Genomic DNA, 20,749 nt, shown 5'->3' on the forward strand with positions numbered 1-20,749 from the left:
AATTCAATTCAATAAATAAAAAATGTGCGTGCCTGGTTTGGGGTGGGTGGAAAATTACCCCAAAGTGGATGTCATCAGGTTAAAACATCTTACATAGCTGTCCGATATTGCTGGCAAAGCAACCTGTACACATGAACAGGAACCGCAACAGTACTGTGGTGAATCAAGTGTTTTCCTCGACTCACACAGGTAACCTATTTGTGAAACCCTGTGGTGGTGAAGGGAGAGGAGCGATTGATCAAGCTGGCACCATGCAGTGAGACTTGCTGCCAGCATGGAGAGAGAGGAAAAGGAATTCAACCTCCATCAGCACTGAATAGCAGCACAACTGAAATAGCACAGTGGTAGAACTGATACCTCCCATGTGGAAGACCCCAGGTTCTATTCCCTATTAAAGGGGAAGTTCACTCAAAAATGTAATCCTTTACCAATGTTGACCATAATAAAAAAGATACTGGCATTCTTTTTTTTAAAGTTCCTATGGAAAATTTGCTTCAAAATGAGGATCCAAGTTCTTATTTTCAAAGATTTGGAAGCCACCATTTTGTCCTGAAGTTGTAGAGCGTGGAGAATTTATCTTAAAGTCACCAACTTGAACTTGTCTTTCTTCAGGAACTTGTTCAAGCACGGGACAGAGTCGTTGTCCTTTCTTGGGTACCAGAAAATAACGAGTGCCAGCCCAAACCCCTCTGCTCGGGTGGCACCTCTTCTACGGCATCCTTCAATAACAGGGCTCTCAGTCTGGCAATCGTGTCCCGGGATGGTCTGGCAGGTGGTTTTCGTAAGAATGGTAGACAGTACCCCCATTCGATGAGCTGCAAGGCCCAGGCATCAGAGGTTATATCTTGCTACCTGTCCCTGTGCTCAGAGATTCTCTCTCCAATCGGAGAAACATGTGGAGAGAACTAAAAGCGCCTTCGTGGGTGCCACCGTCACTGCCACGTCTGCTGTCCCATAAAGGCCCCACTGCCCCGTCCAGGAGAAACCGCTCTGCCTGGCTTGCGGGAGCTGTGCCCTCTTTCCAAACAGAATATACTGTCTGCAGCATCTGCCCCTAGAGGAGAAGCCTAAAGATTGCTTTGTTGGTTGCTGCACAGGTAGACCTTTAATTTCTCCAAGGACTCATTGGCCTTCGGGCTGAACAGGTACGCACTATCAAAAGCCTGGACATTCAGTGAGAATCCAGAACCGTGGAGGTAGGCCGACCTCCTTAGTACTGTGGATGTCTCCAATGCACAGCCTATGCAATCCGCAGCGTCCAGGCCCAACTGCAGCGCTTGGCAATGACTCATATGAACCCATCCTGCATTTCACCTGCCGGGATGGGCTTCCGCACAATTCTTTACAGTCTGTGGGAATATTTAGCAAATGCGCATAACGCATGGACCACCTTCAGGCCAGGTTTCCTAAAGCAAAGATCTTTTTTGGCCCAGGTATCAGTTTTCTTGGATTCGCGGTCTGTAGGGTGATTGGAGATAAACGTGACCTTTATAGAGCTCACTGTAGTGGCTTGTACCACTTGTCCCTGTGGCGTGGGGCGAGATGACAGAAAGGGTAGACACCACCCCACCCTCGTAGCTGGCTTATATTTTGTGGCGAGTTCTGCACCCCCAGCTGGCATGGAACATGGCCTTTGCCACAGTGTGAGGAAATGGGGTCTGAGATAGCCATATCAAATGGCAATGCTCATTCCATTTGCAGGCCCTTATCTAGGCGTTGGTCAAATCTTAAGCAGACAGGGGTTAGCTGGGGTACTCTGACCCAAGGCCTCGATAACCCTTTTGACAGTCCTTCTGAACTGAGCATTAGGGTGAACATAAGGAGCTGCCTCTGAAAAGTGGCAGGTGCATTCTTCAATCCAAATGGCATTACCCTGAACTGGTAAAGACCTTCTGGAGTTGAGAATGTGGTCTTCTCCTTGGTATGTTCTGCTAGGGCTATTTGCCAATACCCTGTAGTGAGGTCAAATATGCTGAGGTACTGGAGGCACCCAAGGTATCCACCAGCTCATCAGTTCTAGGAAAGGAGTGTGCATCTGTCTTGGTGACGGCATTCAAAGCCCTGTATTCCACACAGAACCTCAGAGGTACCTGCCTTTGGTATCAGAACTACAGGACTGGACCAATAACTACTGGAGACCTCAATTACCCCAAGATCCAACATATTGTTGACCTCTGTCTTGATGTAGGATCTCACCTTATCGGACATCCTGTATCCCCTACATTTAGTAGGTACACCATATCCTGTGTCAATGTCATGCTTGCACCAAGGTGTCAAACCAGGAGCAAGGGAAAACAAGGGGGAGAATTGCCTCTTCAAACTTCTCGTCCTGTTGAACAGAAGTCATGTGAGGGGCCACTTTAACACCCTCAATGTCGCCATCTGAAGGACTGCCTTGGAACAGGTCAGGAAGAGTTTGATTCCTCCTCTTCTATATCTGAAGTCAAGAGCAGTGCAGCAATTTCACCCTAGGGATGAAAGCCTTCAGCCTATTCACATGGAGCACTTTTGGAGCCTGTCCAGCCCTTCCAAGGTCCACCAAATATATAGTTTACCTCACCCAGTGGCACCACTACTGAGTAAGGCCCTGACTATGTATCCAGTAAAGCTCTAGGCCTTATAGGGTTCATGATCAGGATTTGCTGGCCTGGTGTTAAGTTCACAAGGGAAGCATTCTGGTCATACCAGTGTTTCACCAGAGCTTGCCCAGCCTTCAACCTATCAGTGGCCTGAGCCACCAGGCGGGCTGTTCTCTTCCTCAATCCTAGCACATATTCCACTTCATTGATAGTGATGGAGAAGGCATCTCCCACCCCTCAATTATAGCCAAGGGTCCCCTAAAAGGGTGACCAAAGAAGCTCAAAGGGGCTGAAGCCCACCCTCTCTTGAGGTACCTCTATGTAGGCAAAAAAGTAAGAATGGAAGGAGATCCCATTTTCTCCTCTGTGGCTCTTGCAGAGCCCCAATCATACCTTTGAGGGTTCAATTGAACCTCTCAACTAAGCCATTGGCTTGTGGGTGGTATGTTGAGGAAAACCTATAAGTGACCCCACACTCCTTCCACATGGCTTGCATATACTTGGACAAAATGTTGCTGCCCCTCTCAGACACAACTTCCTCAGGGAAGCCAACCCTAGTGACTATGCCAAGCAAAGCTTTAGGAACTGACTTGGCAATTACTGTCTTTAATGGGATGGCCTCATGATAACTTGCGGCATGGTCGATTAGCACCAGGATAAATCTATTGCCCGAGGATGTCTGAGGGTCAAGGGGACCACTTGAAACACTTGTGTATAGGCGTGTTATAAATGTCATATCATAACAATGACAACCCCAACCCTCTCAAATTGTATCCCCACAACTGGGAGTGGTACCAATGGAGCCTGGATTGTAGTGCCACTTTTTCCAGATAACTTGAAGGTGGCACAGCTCCTGCAGTGACTTTCTACCTGGACCCCCATCTTGGGCCAGTAGAAGTGCATGGCTAAACTTTGCTTGGTTCTCTTGATGCCACGGTGACCAGCAAGGGGGGGGGGGGTTACTTCATGTGCCAGCTGCAAGAGAAAGGGTCTTACATGAAGGGGAACCACCAACCTCCTATGGACTCCTTTTGTAGACTCTGTGGGCTCACAGTACAGGGGCCCACCTTCCCAATAGATCCTATGCTTCCCAGGAGGTTCACCCTCAAGCTGGGACGGGCCTGTGTACTTAGGCCTTCCTAAAATGGGCCCTCACGTTGGCCCTTACTAAACTCCACACTATCAGGACCACCTTCAACCAATAAACTTTGGAGTTCAGGATGGTCATGTGGATTGAGAATTTCAGGCAACACCTCTTCCTTGTCAGGTTCAGGTGTTTGGCCAACTACCTCTACCTCGGTGTCTTGGACTCCTTTAGCCTTGGGTTTCTCCTTTGGCGTGGGCTTGGTCTTGGCTAAGGCAGCCCTTGTTTGTGACCTTGTGCATGGTCTCTCTGCTGTGTCACCCACACGACCCAAGTCTCTGATATCATTTCCCAGCAGGACCTTACCTGGGACGTGCCTCTGTATGCTCACTGGAATCCTGACCATTGTACAATTGATAGTAAGATTTACAGGCATTACTGGGAACTTCAGAAGGGGACCATCATCTAACTTGGTGGGAATTAGGGGAGCTCTGGCAAGCTCCTCTGGGTTTACCAAAGTGGAATCTACCACAGTTCTGCTGGCCACCCTATCCTGTCTTTAAAGTAGTGCTTGGTATTATCTGGAATGCTAGCATACGCCTCTGAGACTTTAGGCTCCCAGGAACCCAGGGAAACAAGGACTACCTCAGATTCTATCCCACTGGGGAAGGAGTCTGAGAAGGATGCCCCTGTGATCTCTTCCTCCTCATGGGAGGGGAAGACCAGACCACCCAAGGATTTGACCTTACATCTGGGGTCCCCCTTCACACTGTCACTTGCTCCACAAGCCACACAAGATCCACTGGGTCTTGGGACATAGGGAGGCCTACTGTAACCAGAGTTCTGTCTGCCCACTATCCTGCACATTCTCTTGGGACTTACCCTGGTTTTTTATTTTTGTGGCTCTTTTGGGAGGAAGTTTTATCAGATTCCCCCACCCTCCTTATCTTTGTTCTTTCTCCCATCCTCCTGCTTACCAGGAGTCGTCTTGTCCTCATGGGACACTGTGTGAGACCCACAAATATGCTGCAAAGGCAAGCTTCTTACAATCCATCTTCTTAGAATCAGCCAAGTGCTGCTTAAGCTCAGGGGAACAAGATACTAAAATATGTTCAAGCCTGACAAAACGAACAAGTTACTTACCTGTAACTGTTGTTCTCCAGCATGGGTCTGGCATGGATTCACATCATACCCTCAAAGGTGGTGACCTTATAGCCTTCAACCCAGCCAGTCATGTTTTTTCAAAGAATCCGTAACATAGGACACACACGTGTTATCATCTTTCTTTTTGTACTCTCTAAATCTCTTCAAGTATTGAGCAGGAGTCTTCCCAAACTTGAAGATAAGAGTTTGCTTCAATCTCACAAAGTCTTTTCTGTGAGCCTTTGACATTTCCAGAAAGGCACTGCAGCCAGAATGGGGTAGTCGACTGAGCAACCATGCAATCTTGGCAGCATCCACAACCTCTTGTACTTCACATGCATACTAAAATGCACTTAATCAGTGCATTATGTCATTCTTTTCATCATACATACTGAGCAGATCTTTAGGAACCAGTGAATGAGAGGAGGACCCAGACTCATTTCCAGATCCCTTTGAGCAGACATTTGTAGCCTGAATCTTGGCCAATTCCAAATGGTGATCCCTGTCCTTTTGTGTTTCTGCTTGCTCAACTCTCAGCTGTGCCATGTTGAACTCAGGCTCCTTCTGCTTAAACAGCAGCTCTTGCGTCTTGAATTCAAGCATGGCCTCAGCCTCAGTGCCAACAGTCAAAACTAGGGACTCTTCATCATCCCTTTCATCATGGACCCCATGGATGAGGGCAGTGACGGCTCTAGAGCTATCAGTGAAAGCAGCCCCACCACTTTCTGCACTCTCACCTGAGGTAATGGCATCAAATTGATCCTCTTACTAATCCATGATCCTTGGGATCATTTCACCTTTGGTACCTTGAGTGGATAAGCCTTATTTGGAAGCATTCAAAGTTAGGTTAGTTATTTCTTCCATGCTCTAAGGTTGTTAGCCTTTACACTTACATTTCTACTAAGGTCACTGTATCCTGGGTAAGTGTAATCTGGGTGCCTTTACCACTGTGCAACACTGGGTAACCTCGATCCTATCCCACCACTGTACAACAATTTGTTAAGATGGATTTCTGAACTCTGGGTGGGCAGAGGTTCAGAAGGCCAGCCTAGTTTCTTGAAACAGGGTAACCTTCCTGCCAAGCCAGACCAATCAAGGTAGCTTTGATGGCGGTCAAGACTAGGTCTCGGGAAGGGTGAGGGTGATCGAAAGTCCACAATGACCACACATAGTAAGTGACGCCACACATTACTCTCAGTCCGGTGTATATATCAAAAATACATATACATTTATTAAAGGCCTTTTAACTAATGAAACCACAGCAATATTAACAATACTAACTCAACACTATACTAGGAAACACATATAAAGTAACTATTAATCTAAAGATATATTCAACAAGTAGGGATCCACAACCTGAAACGAAAAGGGGTCATACAGTGCAAATATACTTTGGGCAGTCCAACAACTCAAACCCTAACTAATAGGCAGTCCAATCCCTACGAAGTGTGGAGCTTTGTGCGCAAAAGTACGTTCAGCGCAGGGGCACTCGATTGTGCGCTTAAGGACAAAACGGGTCTCTTCAAGGGGCTGTAGTGGCTCAGCATGGTGGGTGAGATGATGAAGAATAAAGTTCCACTCTTCAATGATTTCCAGGAATCGGGAAATAGGAAGGTAGCACAGGCTGCCCTAACAAAGGAGAATGTACCTTGGGGGACACTCGTGCTTAAAGGTCTATGGATGCGCCACGGGCCACCGGTAAGTGTTGCAAGTACTCATCGACCCTCGACGTACTCCAGACCAAACTTCACCAGTCAAGTCCAGTTCGCGTGTAGGTTCAAGTCGAGCAGTTGCAAGTCTCTCTGGCTTTCAGGGGCTGTGTTCCAGGACCTCAGTCTGTGGCGGGACAGTGGCATTTTCTCTGCTTCTGGGGAAGGGATCGGGCCAGTTCCACTAGCTCATCTTAGGGCAGAGGGGGGGCACAGCAGCAAAGCACCCACGAAGCTTGTCATCACAGCGGGGTGACACTGGTACCGCATATGCTCGGGTTTAGGTAGATGCTTAATTCCGGACCTAGGAATGCTAGGTGTATGAAATTCGGCGGGAGTGTGCCTTCTACGAAGAGCTTTTGGTTCCCAAAGTCTCAAGTCAAAACTCAAGATAGCGGGGATTGTAAGGCAAAGGTCCCATATGAGCTGGTCAGTTTACTGGGCAGTCCAGGAACACTTCCGAAGAGGCTTGTTTGCAGGTTAAGCAGGAGGTGCCGAGAGTAGTTAGTCCCACTACTCCAACGATGAGAAACAGGGGGTCCGACGGGACAGCAGCAGGGTCAGGGTGCCAAACCTTCCAGCGGTTCACCAGCGGTTCCACAGATCTGCTTCTTCGGTTCAGGATACTTGGCTCCTTTACTAAGTTTGGTGTGTACTCAGAAGATCGACCTGGAATAGGTTTAGAGTACCTTCTCTTATCTAGAATCTCCATCACGCCAAAACCAAGACAAACCAATAGATCTGCTCAAATCTAACTGTCAGACGTGGACCAATCATGGACCACATGGTCCCAGTCATCCCAGCACACCAGACATCCTGGCACCCAGGATGTGTATTGGAACTATACGGCTCCAGCCCACATGCTGGGCACACGCACACAAGACATGCAGAAGCCGGCAAAAGCTTTGGTTTGCACGGGGATCTACATGACCAAATAAGGGATTTCCAGGATCTGCTCGACCTGGGGAAGGCAAAGGGACAAAATGACCAAAGGACAGAACAAAAGGACCTTGTGGCATGGTCACTTTAGGCACTGGCCACTGTCCTGGGCCAAACGCGCTAAACACAGTTTGGACCATTGAAAAGAGTAAAACATGCTTTAAAAGTAACTGCTGCCACCAGCTCTGTCCTATACACACTTGTACATTCACTAAAAATCTGTTGAGGGTGTCTAGGGCCTTACAAATGAAAAAGACACTAGCGCACTGTACTCGAAGGTACATTGTGCACTGATAAAATGATGCCAGGAAATGGCAACAAAGTGAAAGACGAAGGGAAACAAAGTTTCCCAGTACTCAGTCTGAAGGGCAGGTCAGTTTCCCCTTACAAGTGGAGTACAAGCCCAGCGGAGTGCAGAAGAAGGCTGGGATCCACTGGTAAAAGTCAGGCTAGGATGGTCCGACAAAAGCAAAATGTTGCAGGGTTCACAACTGGAGGGACAATTACCCATAAATGGAAATCTTTCCCAACAATGGGGCCAGACGATCTAACACGCTGGGGACTTCGATGGAGGCCGCCTGAGCCCCTATTTCACTGATTGCTCCCTAAGGGACTTCGGGTAAATTTGTTGAATGTAGCTGCACTCCTCGACTTCATGGTCTTTCTCCAGACACCACACGCAGATGCCATGCGGGTTTGTGATGAACATTTTCGAGTGGCAGTCATGGTCACGTTTGAACACGAAAACATTAGGGTCCCAACATAGACGAACTTTGAATGAAAGTTTCTCACACAAACGTTCCATAAAGCAGTGCTGAGCATGCAGAAAATAGGAACTGAGGTTTGTGGGCATAGTGACGCAATATATATACAGCCGATATCACACCAAGAATCGAGGAGTGGCAGGGTTGAGTCCATGTTGAGTTGTTCTACTCCCCCTGTCGAAAAAGTTTCCGAGCAGGATATCTGATGAGAAATCTGCGGGAGAATGCAATCCATTCAAATTCAATTTAATTCGACTCTAGCAGAGGAGAAATCCATTAAATGTCAAGGCAAAGATGGAAAACACAAAAGAAACAATTTGTGAATGAAAAAATAAGGAACTAAGCACTGGAGGTACAGGCCAAAATGGCAAAAAATTAATACACCTAAAGCTGCAAACTAATATGCCTACATTTCCAGATTGCCCCTACCATGGCCCATTACATTCCTTTACATAGCTACCTACCAAAGTTCACAATCAAGATTAAAATCTATGATTAACAGCCATCTTCATGCAAAAAGGTTTCCCTTTCAACTGCAACAGCAAAAGTATACAATTAATACCTTATAAAGATATCAGTGTTGCAGTGGCTGTGTGCCAGGAGGGGACTAGAGGAGAGCTGAGCGAGTAATGCAGAAGTCAGGAATAAGCAAGATTTGCTTTTGCCAATTCTAAGTCAGAGAACTATTTATTACATGCCTGGTGTGTAATACGTTTACGCCCATTGAAGTCTATGAATTCTTTTATTTTATTTACAGTAACAGGACCACATTGATTGTGGAATTCTGCTCTCAGCTTTTATCCCTTAGACATCACGTTGTAATGAACACTAAAATTGTAACATAGCTGCAACACACATCTTTAATTCGTTTAATGAATACTAAAGATTCTGTTATAAGGAATATTTAAACTACAAGACATAAAAACATGTTTCAACAATGTGCATGATCTGATATTGATATTTTATTTCAATCGAGTTCGAACCCAAGTGTTTCAGAGCGTGACAAGGCAAGGGAGGGGAACAGGGGAGAACAAAACAGCGATCTTACTAGGCCCAGTGACACCGAGAACGTGCAAGTGCGTGGGAGAGGGGGAGGGGAAAAGTGCATGGAAGGGGGAGAAATGGAAAGTGCGAAGCAGAGGAGAAACAGATAAATAACAATACATAAATAATAAAGGCAACAAACAGTGGTAATGCAGCCAGCAATTTGTAACTGTTAGGTTTAAGGCAGCAGACAGGGTAGGTCTGATAAGTGCAGGAAGAAAGAGGGGGGCTGTATGGGTACAGATACAGACTCCAGTGCAAGGGGTGGCCCGGAGGCAGTGCGGGAGGGTGGCAGGGTGAGCAGGTACCTGGGCCTGGAGGACAGAGGGTGGCCAGGTGCACGGTGCCAAGGAAAAACAGATCAGCAGGGGAGGGGGGAGCGAAGGCAGAAGAAAAAAGAGGAAGGTCTTGAGGTGCCTCCAGAACTGGAGATGGTCCTCCTCAAGTTTTAGAGTGGCAGGGAAGCTCTTCCAGAGGGAGGCCCCAGCCGAAGACAGATCTACCCCCAGCTGTTTGTTTTTTTTTTTAAACGACTGACCCTGAGGGAGTTGAGGTCGAGAGGCGAGGTATTTGCGGAGGGATAGCTGAAGGGATTTTGGAACCAGGCCCCAGAATGCCTTGTGGACAATGCAGAGGGTTTTGGATTTAATCCTTGCATCCACTGGGCGCCAATGGAGAGATTTCAGAGCTAGAGATACAATCCCAGGTCTTGAGGCCAAGGACAAGTCTTGCAGTCCTGTTCTGGATTAGTTGCAGAGGGCGGAGACAATAGACCAACCTAAAGAGAACCAGAGCTTGGGATACCATGAGCTTCTGGGGGAAGGAGAGGACAGGCATAGTACCTCTGAGGAGGTGCAGTAGGAAATGTGACTTTTTAGAGACCTCAGAGAGGTGGGTGGAGTCAAAGATGACTCTGAGGTTCTTAGCCTCGCAGGTGGGGGCAGGAAGAGGGCCAAGAGAAGCCAGCCAGAGAGTGAGGGGAAAGGATGGTGAAGGTGTGCCGATGAGGAGGATCTCTGTCTTGCTGGCATTCAGACAAAGATCATTGGCGGTATCTGATGTAAAATATCTAAAATGGGCTAATAGAAGTGTGTACATCGCCACCACAGAGGTTTGCTGATCAGAATATGGATGCGAGTGTGTGCATGAGTCCATATTATATTAATACAAAAGGAAGACTTACCTGTGTTGGTAACGCTGTACTCTTCCCTCTTTTTCCTCGTCTGATAGATGATGCAGACCCAGACCATTGAAGTCAGAACAATACTACACACGACAGCAATGGTGATTATCCCAACAGTCATGGTGCCTTCCATCCTGCTTTGTTCAGGCACACAGTCAGCTACCTTTGAGATGGTTATATGGCTGTGAGCTCGTTCGGTACCCAGCGTGTTCGACATCTCACAAGTGTACTTCCCTTCATCTTCCAGAATCACATTTCTAATTATCAGCAGTTGATTACCAGGAGTAAAATGGTGCCGTTCTGTGACCACCACAGGTTCGTCATCTTTTAGCCAGGTAATGCGGGGTGGCGGACTTCCACCAGCTTTGCACTGTAGTGCTACTGTTGCCCCACTGGAGACAATACGATCTTCCAATGGGTAAAGCAAATAGGGTGTATCTTAAAGAGAAAACAAATACATAATCAGTCCCTGCAGTTCATACGAAAAAGGGATCTAGATTGTAAGGGGCAAAATTGACAAATGTACTACTTGGAGGGCAACTTAACCCTGCAGTGGGGTCTGCAGGGGGTGGAGGGGGATTTTGCAGTACATTTTGACGGTTCCATGTTCATTCATCCCCATTTTCCTTTTCGCAGAGTTTCTTTCTGCAATTTTTGGGCTGAAAAAACCCTGTCCCCTTTTATTTATTCCCTATCCTCCCACCCTCCGTACCCCTTATATTCCCTTACCCACCACCCCATATTTTTCGATGAGTTTCTTCAGCAAAAGATTTTCGGTAAAAACTAATCGAAAAAGAAAACGCGTGATGAATGAACGTCATACCATTTTGGACTATATACGCATTTAGGATAAGAGACATTAGCACTTGCCAAGACAGTGGGTAAAAGCCTGCACTATAGCTAACGTTAAGTGGGGCTATTTTCAAGCCATTTTGAGACTGATATTCTTTGCATATCCTACTACTTGGTATTAAAACAAAGCCTTATCACAGCACCATGTATTGCTTCATTATCCTGGTCTACTGGGGGAAATGTGGGCATGTTTATATCATTACAGCCGATTATGCTAGTTAGGATTCCTGAAATTTGATTTCTCAAGCAGTCTTATCAAATTAAACCTTTTTCGCTCTGGCCATTTGAAATTGGTGTTAGACTTGGAAAAACACTAAAGATAAAGTAGAGTGGCATTTCACCTTTGTAGTAAATGAAACGTTGAAGTGGGCAACATGGCTAGGTTGTTCTAGCTTCAGTCCCCTTAACTTTTAAACATTTAAAAATCTTCTTTTCTGAGTCCACCAACACCTTTGCTCCTCCAAGCCTTTCCTTTTCACCACACCATCCCTAAATTACCTTTCAGCAGATATCGCTACCAAAAACTGTGGGAATCAAAGGAGGCCACTGCTTGAGCAAAATCGCCAACCATTGCTGGCCCCTCTGATCTTTGGATGGAAGAGCATTCTAGAACACAAGGAGCATGGTCTGAAGTAGTCCTGTTTGTCATCAGTGAAGAACCCAGGGCAGGTGAAGTAAAGAAGCAGCAGCTTCCACCACCAGATAGTCCTCATGTTCACTCGACTGCAATGCCACCCCACCCTTTGCCTTAACACACTGTCAAAAAGCTAAACTGTTTCCATGATTGACTGTTCTGCAGTTAGTTTGACATCGAAACTAAATGGCAGAACAAGACATTTGTGCCTACACTTTCTTCTTTGGGATAAGGCAAAACAAAAGAACGTACGTGAAAAGGATGGGTTCTGTGTGGATGTTAAGGTCTACAGAGTGGTAATGTACTGTAACAATATACTCTAGTTTGGGAGAAAAAACTGGGGCAGTTGAGCAGGTCCCCACTACAAGATAACAGGTCAATCTATACAAAAGAAAGGTCTCACTTGAATTGCAGAAAAGCAAAATGTTCATCCTACCCAACACAGTGAGGGTGGCATTGGCAGAAACTGAGCCAGCAGAGTTCTGAGCTGTGCATGTGTAAATTCCCATGTCTTCAATCTTCACATCCATGATGAAGAAGACATCATCCTCAGGCATGACATGCATACGACGATCTCGGGCAGCAGGAAAGTCAGTGCCTCCATCTTTTTGCCAGGCAATTTCTGGGGTAGGGTGTCCTCCTGCTGCACACTCCAGCCGTGCTTTGAAGGTTGTTCGGACAGTGACATCACGTGGAGTTTTGATGAAGGAAGGCAACACTATCAACAACAAAATCGATATGATCAGCTAAGATAAACCACATTTATAATATATCAGTAATAAACAAAGTGTATCAAATTATGTTATAGTTTTACATAGAGTAGTCAAATGAATTAGCTTTGCAGCCAATCACATACACTAGCAAGCTAGTACAATCTCAGAGTCAAATGAGGCACTCAACAGCCAACACACCTCATATATTAGCCTTGTAGACCAACTGAGGCGTCATTATCGTGGCATAACGATTCCCATTCTCACCCCAAAGTTATGGCCCGAGACAAAGCTGTAGGGCATACATTGCAGAAGGGTAATTGCTCCAAGCATTGGTTACCCGCTCTGCGTTATGTAAGGAAATGTACATATGGTAGGAAAACAGCTATATACGTTTGAAAGTTTTGGTGGTGAAGTTCAAAAAGTTAATTCAGTTGAGAGTAAAATAAAGTATTCGTGAATTTAATCTGATTTTTATTTTGTGAAATTTTAATACTTTACTATACTGTAAGCAGTTTAATTATAAACATGAACTGGGCTGCAATGTAAAAGTGAATGGTTCTTATTCAAAAGGAAAAGATGTGTTCAATGTTTTAGTTTAGACTTTGGTGCATTACAGATGTTAACAAAACTCCAGGAGGACTCTAGAACGTCTTTTCTTTTGTTGGAAACTGGAAGTTTGTGGACCTATACACTTCGACTCAACCTAGGTGCAGGCACAAACAAAATAACAGCACCTTATTGGGTTAAAATGTTTTTCTTTATTAAAAACGTATATTTACAAAAAAATGTTTACCCAATAAGGTGCTGTTATTTTTTATGCGCCTGCACCTAGATGCAACAAAAGAAAAGATGGACTAGAGTCCCCTGTGGGTTTTGTAAACCTCCTTAGTAGACGTTGTGACCCACAGTCTCTTTTGGTTAATATATTACATTCGATGTTTCCTGGCACGGTGAAACAAAGTCTCTAAGTGAGCGGGTGTCTTGAACAAAAACGTGTTGGGAAATTGCTTAGCTGTTCTGTGAATGCAAGAAGATGCTTTCTGGTGTTTCCCGGTCTGCTTTTGAAGTCAGAATCTTTGGAATGTAGTCAATGTCAGTAGTTACTGACAGCATTCAGAGCATTCCAATATGCTGAGGGGATAAATAATGCCCCTCACCCCATTTGCAAGGTGGTTCTCCCAAGGGAAAAAGGGGAGTGGCGAGAGTAGCTACCTGTAAGAGTCCTGAGAGAGGGATACTACACCTTACCGCACACATGTACGAATGCGAACCAAGGTGGGGGGGGGGGGTTAATTCTTTCTTTATGGGCTGCCCAGCCCCACGGGGGCAGGGGCCCTTTGTTTTGCACCAGGTCAAATAAATAGTCACAGCCCGATAAGATTAGGAGGGAGTACACTCCTTTATATGAACATCTCAAATAAACACAATTCAGGATTCACAGGTTATATATTGGATATTTTACACAGTATTAAAATGGAGGAAGTGTCTTATAATTTATGTTTACATTCTTAATTTAGTCTCCTATGGGTGTACTTCACATTTATCCCAGTATGACACTGGAGGATGAGATACCCTTCACAATAGGATGCCACTACAAAGCTGCTTACAGTGGGATAAAGTAATGACAACTACTGTTTCATTTGTACTAAACCCATAACGGGCTCCTTTCAGATGGGAGATCCCCAGCACATTCGGTAAGTAACCATATGTCTTGCAACCAATATTAACTTGTGCTAGCACTTAAACATACACGTGTCAGGACCCTAACACTTTAAATTACTGGTAGCCTGTTTTGGCAAGCACATAATATGTCAATAATAATAACCCCAACACACTGTCACATCTGTGTTGCAATGATAAAAGGGATCACTAATATGGTACCTTGCCAACCCCTTGCTACCATTTGTGAGGTACTTGATGGAAAAACTTGCCACTTAAATAAATAACCCTTCTTCCTTCTTTACTACTTCTTGGGGAACATGGGTGAGCGTGGTATTACACATTATACCATTTAGCGCTCTTTCACTTCACAGGGTGCTTTGGCACACATGGGCCCACCTGTGAGCGTACCCTGGTAACATTTTCTTTTAAATAAACACTTGTTATTTCATAAGTGGCATATGCAAGCGTGAGTTGGTCACATTTGCTAAATAAACACTTTTTACATCATGAGTGGCACCCGAGGGCGTACCTTGGTTGCATTTGTTAAATAAAACACTTTTATAAGTGGCATATACGAGCGTGATTTGGTCACGTTCGCTAAATAAGGGATACATTACTCACCGTAATCGTATTTCTGATGCTTGTATCTGCTTAGATTCACATGCTATGCATAGGCTGACATCTAGTGAAAGCTGCGGAGTATTACAGTTTTCGAAATTCGAAAAGGAATATCAACAGTGCGTGCCAGTAATACTATCCCTAGTGTGACGTCCACTGTACCCATGATCCCTCAGTGTTATTTCGACAAGTGGAGAAGATTTGTTACTTTGTGCCAGTCGAAACAAATAAACCCCATAGAATGTACCCCATCACACATTCTAAATTATATGCTCCACTTGTTGGATTCGGGGTTAGTCTTTAACTCTATAAAGGTCCACCTAGCAGCTTTATCAGCTTACACAGTTTTAGGGAGAATTCTCAGACAAGTGCTAAATTCCCTCTACCATAGAGCCCTCCAGCTCTTTTGCTATATTTTGGGGCTTTGAACTTTTAATTTTTAATGTGTTTTACTTTTGTGTTCTTTGGTTATGGAGTTTTAAAACAACTCCACTGGCATCATCTTTTTCTGTGTGTCACACAGCACCTTCAGTGCAGTGACACAGGGATGTCTTTCAGACTTCCCAAGGTTTAAATCCCTTCTCTGGGAGGGACTACCGTCTCCCAGAGCAGGTAAAGTTAAATTGACTTTAATAGTCCCTTTAAATGTACTGACCCAGCACACACTATCTTACTATAGAGTGCTGGAGGGATTGCCTAGCTTTCCCGGAGTCAAAACACTCATGTAACAGTCAAATGTTACCCATTCCTACTTTAAATGGCTGGTCGCAGTAGTTTAGATTAACTACCGTGATTTTTCCCGGCCGCTAACAACGGTAGCTAAAAATCGCATCAGCCATGTTTTGCAATATGCCGCCAAGACCTATCTGTAAAAACAGACTCCGGTCATCTTTTTTCACCATTTCTTTTAGGAAAGGTCCTTCTTGTGTTTGTCTCAGCGCACCAAACCAGGTTTGGTCCCTTTGTTCGTTGGCCTTTGGCGGGCTTCAGTATTGAAGCCCTCCTCTGGCGCCTGAGTGTCTGGGGTGGACAGGATGTGGAGGGAGGTGCCCGAAACTCCCTGTGCTTAGTCTCCTAGGAGACCTGAATGCACTCTGGTGTGATTGGCCGGCTGGCTCCGGCAAGGACAGCCACCCTGCTGTGTGAGTGACAGCCAGGCTGGAATGAATGGGGGGAAAACTGTTTGACAGCAGGTCTCTGGGACTTGGAAAGCAGAGTCGACCACTGGAACGAAAGAACCGAAGATGAGCTGAAGGAAGAGGACTGCTGCAACTCCTGGATGACCGGTGAAGCCCTGCTGCAGGTCTGAATTGCCTGAAACGCCAATCGACAGAGAAGCCCTTCAAGGTTAACTTATTCCCTTGAGTTTGGTTGGAACAACTAACTTGTAAGCCACCTGGACACCGTCCCCATCAGGTTGAATTTTCCTCAGAGTGCTGTTGAAAACCGGATAGCCAGAGGGAAGGAAACCAACTCGTGGACTTTAAGGAACTCGCACCTTAAACCGATTTCTTGCTACAGCTTTTGGCTTCATCCCTGGGCAGTGCAGGAACCTCCCGACATCGTCCTTATCCCCACAACTGAAGCCCAGAAACAGCGAGATCTGCTTGAACTGCCAGGAACAGCCACCTCTGCTACAGCTTTCTTCATTAAGAAGGTGCTTTGCAAACGCGGTCTGGAATTATTTTCGTCCATCGAGAAAGTATGTGAAACTTTGCTCAACTTCGAAGGCTTGTCCTTCCCTAAACATTCGTCAAATTTTTCGCCTAGACAAATTCTTCAAAACTCGGTGGCAAACAGTTATTTACCAGAACTGTGCTATCCTATACAAAGACTCTGAAACATTGACTTTGGCCCACGCCTATGAGAAGAATTGCTGGTTGTATTTAACTGAAACCCCTGGCCATGCCTATGAATGTGTTTGGGCTGTCTATTCTTCTAACCTTGTCTTTTTATCCCTTTAATAAGTATTTGAAGTGCCATTTTGCTCACACTTCACAGGAGCTAAACTTGTTCATTTACTTACCGGTTGGATTTTTGTAGTTTATTAGTGTGTGATATTGAACTGCTTATGCTATTGTAATGTTTTCTAACTGAGTAAATAAATGTATATTGTTTTACCAAGAAACCTTGAGTGTTTACTTGAATCACTATTAGTTGGTCCTTTGTGTAACTTGTTCTACAGCTCACTTAAACTCTTGAGATAAGTCTGGCGTCTCAGCCATCGCTACCACTTGACTATGTAGTACAGGCTTCTACCAAAGGTGAAATTGTGCTTATACTTTTAGTCCTAATTGCATGTAGTGTTCCCAAAGGGTACTGCATGTGATTCTACCTAACAAAACCACCCCTCAAAGTAAAGTCTTGTGGTGGAAAGTGCCAGTCATTAAAGCATTTATGGAGGGAGTAAAGAGACTCCACTCTCCAATCTCTAATCCCCCGCCAGGCTGGGATCTCAATGCAGTACTAGCGAAGCTCATGGGACCCCCCCACCCCCCTTTTGAGCCTTTGCACCAAGCTAGTCTTAAACACATTACCTACAAGACTGCCTTCTTAGTGGCTATTACTTCCAGAAGAAGAGTCAGCAAACTCCAAGCATTGTCAGTGCAGGACCCTTTCTTTATTATCCATAAAGACAAATTGGTTTTACGTACTCATCCTAGGTTTTCACCTAAATTCATTTCCCAATTCCATGTAAACCAATCCATTGAGCTTCCAGCCTTCTTTCAGAAGCCAACTAGCTCGGCTGAGGTTAAACTCCACACACTAGATGTGAGGAGAGTGGTTCTCTACTACGTAGATAAAACCAGACCGCTTAGGAAAACTGATCAACTGTTTGTCTCCATAGCTACAGGCAGAGAAGGAGAATGCAGTTCAAAAAACGCCATCTCCCGATGGATAGTCAAATGCATACAATTATGGTATTCGTTATCAGACAAAACACTGCCTTTTACACCAAGGGCCCACTCCACACAGAGCACTGGGGCTACTTTAGCCTTTATTGCAAATGCCCCCCTAGACAGCATTTGCAAGGCAGCTACATTGAGCTCAGTACATACCTTCACTCAGCACTACTGCATTGACACACATTCCAAGACAGATACACAGGTGGGAAAAGCGGATCTAAAAACATCTATTTGCCACTGCTCCTTCTCACGACCCACCACCTTCTCCTAACACTGCTCGCTAATCTATGCATTGTATGTGATCTAAGTAGATTCCACAATACTCAGAAGGGATACATTACTCACCGTAATCGTATTTGTGATGCTTGTATCTGCTTAGATTCACATGTGCCCACCCTTCCTCCCCTGGGAGAAGGTGCACTGATGTTATATGAGATTTCTGTATATATCTGCTTGGATACATCTGTACTCTCACGCCACTTCATGAAACCTCATGTCAGAACAAAACAATCTGAGGGACCTTGACGTGTGAGGGATCATGGGTACAGTGGACGTCACACTAGGGATAGTATAGTATTGCTGGCATGCCCCATCGACGCCCCTTTTCGAATTTTGAAAACAATAAGTAATACTCTGCAGCTTCCACTAGTTGTCGGCTTATGCATAGCATGTGATCTATGCAGATTCCACAGCAACCCCTGTGATTGTACCTTGGTCACATTTGTTAAATAAACACTTGTTACTTCATAAATGGTGTGTGCGAGCGTTATTTGATCACCTTTGTTAGATAAACACTGTGTGTCAGGACATTTCCCCTCATAGGCCGGCGAACATCTAGGCCCCATCCTGAAAAACCATCCTTCCTCATTAGTGCCCCTATTGGGTCCCGGTCGATTTGGGCCTTATTGTCTCCCAGATATCCCTTGAAACCCTGAGAGGAATGAACCCCTCAGATGGGGAGTGCAGTGACCCGATCTGAGGCGCCAAGTCAGGCAAGATGCCTGGGGCAAGCTCTTAGATGACAAGAGCTGCCCATCTAATCTCTCTTCCACTGAACCGCAGTAAGACCGAGCAGGCCAATACCAGCAACCGTAGCTCCACCTGTCTATTGTAATTAAACCCCCACTCTCTATCGCTGCCTAACCGAGAGCCTGTTGCTGACTGAAGTCTCCACATTACTTTGCTATCCACTATACCCGTTACACTCCCTGACGTGTCTCTTCATTTATGAAGTAAACAAGAAATAGACATAATCCGCCAGCTCAGTATACTGTTCCTCTCCTACCTCCTTATCACTGCGAGGTGACAGGAACACTACTGTAAGCTACGACAGACCCAGAGACTGCACAAACCCATGGGCGATACCAGCCTGAGCTGGGCGGCACACTGCACTCCGGTGCACGCTGCCTCGACGCTGATAGATGGGAGAGCGCGGCCCGGCACGGTGCTGCCCACCGTGGACCTTGTAGGCACAGATCCGGGACGCTCTGCTTCTCAGGACGCCTCTCTCTCTCTCCCAGCCTGCACTGGGCTGCTGCTATGTACAACCATGGTCCGGTCCACCTGTTCCCCAGAACGGGGAAGACAGTGACAGGATTTTTGCCAGAGTCTTCTCATCTACGTTCCCAATCCCCCTGCGGGCGGCTCATACCAAAACCTCCCCCAGGCCAAGGAAGCGATAAGGCATGCAGACATAAAAACAGGAGTGAACTTTCACTTATGAATCCTCTTCTTTCTATATAAATAAACTCCCATGCTGAAATGAGGGGTTTTACACTATTATAAGCGCAGCATTATATTTCAGTTTAATTAATATAGCTGTTCGGTTGCCTATATATTTGCAAATAATGTTTACGACACTTGGGACCTTGGGCAGTTCGGTTTTCCTAAAATGTTTGTGAAAATGTTAAGGTGTTTGAAGGATGTGTGGTTTCATTAAAGTAGGAAATCGTATTTGACAAAAGACAGGGACTGGAACATCTACACAATAGACCTTTATGCTTTTGTTCCTTGTAGCTTACCATAATTACCTAGTAATGGTCGCCTTTCTACAAGGCATAATGGGTATGAAAGTCTCCTGACCAGCTTAAGCACAATGGCTCCTCTGCACACCCCATCATTTTTTGATTGTTTCTCTGTTGGGAGGGATTGTAAGGAGCCTCGAGTCAGCATGGTTAACAAACCCTGAAAGTAGTCCCTAGTTTCTTTGAACCAATGATACCTTTTGAGGAATAAGTCATGGTCACTACAGTATCAAACAGAGTACCCCAAAAAACTGTAACTTCATGGAAGGGCAAAGTATACATTTTAATTGGTTTGGGGAACGGAGAACCCAAGATGAAATAGGCTTTTGAAGACTAATTGGGGAGTGGATATTGCCTGCTACAGCAGTGTGGGTCCCGAAGATGCCAAGTTGAGTCAAGAAGGATGACATATTGCATCTGAGGTTTAGGCCCTCAGCTAGCATTCAGACTTAAGGATGGTTGTGTACTCCATGCAGAGAGTAGCAGAGAGCAGCAGCAGAAATCTCTGAAAATGCAGCCTGCCTCATGTTTGTCTGTAGAAATGAGAATCATAAGATCCACTGATTGAGCCAATGGTTCACTCAAAGTCAGGAGTAAGGTGGTAATCGCTTTGAATTGGACCAGAATCGTTAACTTGAGACCGTTTCAGTCTCGGATGAGACTTTGGCCTGTGGTTTCCTCTTTTTGAAGAAAGCACAACAAAAAACGGCCACGGAGTTCCTCTAACAAACATGTGGTGTCTTACATTGTCCAGGGATGTGAAAAGATTGAGTGTCATTTTATAGAAAATATGGGTATTTTTTTATATCAAGACATTTTTCAATAACCGTGTTACCAACAAGTAATAAGGATGCCTCACCGGTAGGAGGTGCAATTGTCCTTTCACAATGAGCCT

General features: G+C 45.4%; 1 protein-coding gene across 1 annotated transcript in view; it reads right to left on the bottom strand.

Annotated features, from left to right (window-relative positions):
- Positions 1-20,749, bottom strand: part of LRIG1 (leucine rich repeats and immunoglobulin like domains 1) — a 661,002-nt gene that overhangs the window by 25,589 nt on the left and 614,664 nt on the right. Inside the window, exons 14-15 of the mRNA XM_069643785.1 lie at positions 12,368-12,649; positions 10,446-10,883 (exon numbers count right to left, since the gene is read on the bottom strand). Of these exons, the coding sequence (XP_069499886.1) occupies positions 10,446-10,883; positions 12,368-12,649 (720 nt within the window). The remainder of the gene's footprint in view (positions 1-10,445; positions 10,884-12,367; positions 12,650-20,749) is intronic.

This window comes from Ambystoma mexicanum, chromosome 2p (genome assembly GCF_040938575.1).
Source record: "Ambystoma mexicanum isolate Mex_15411 chromosome 2p, UKY_AmexF1_1, whole genome shotgun sequence".
In the NCBI taxonomy this organism is placed as follows: Eukaryota; Metazoa; Chordata; class Amphibia; order Caudata; family Ambystomatidae; genus Ambystoma; species Ambystoma mexicanum.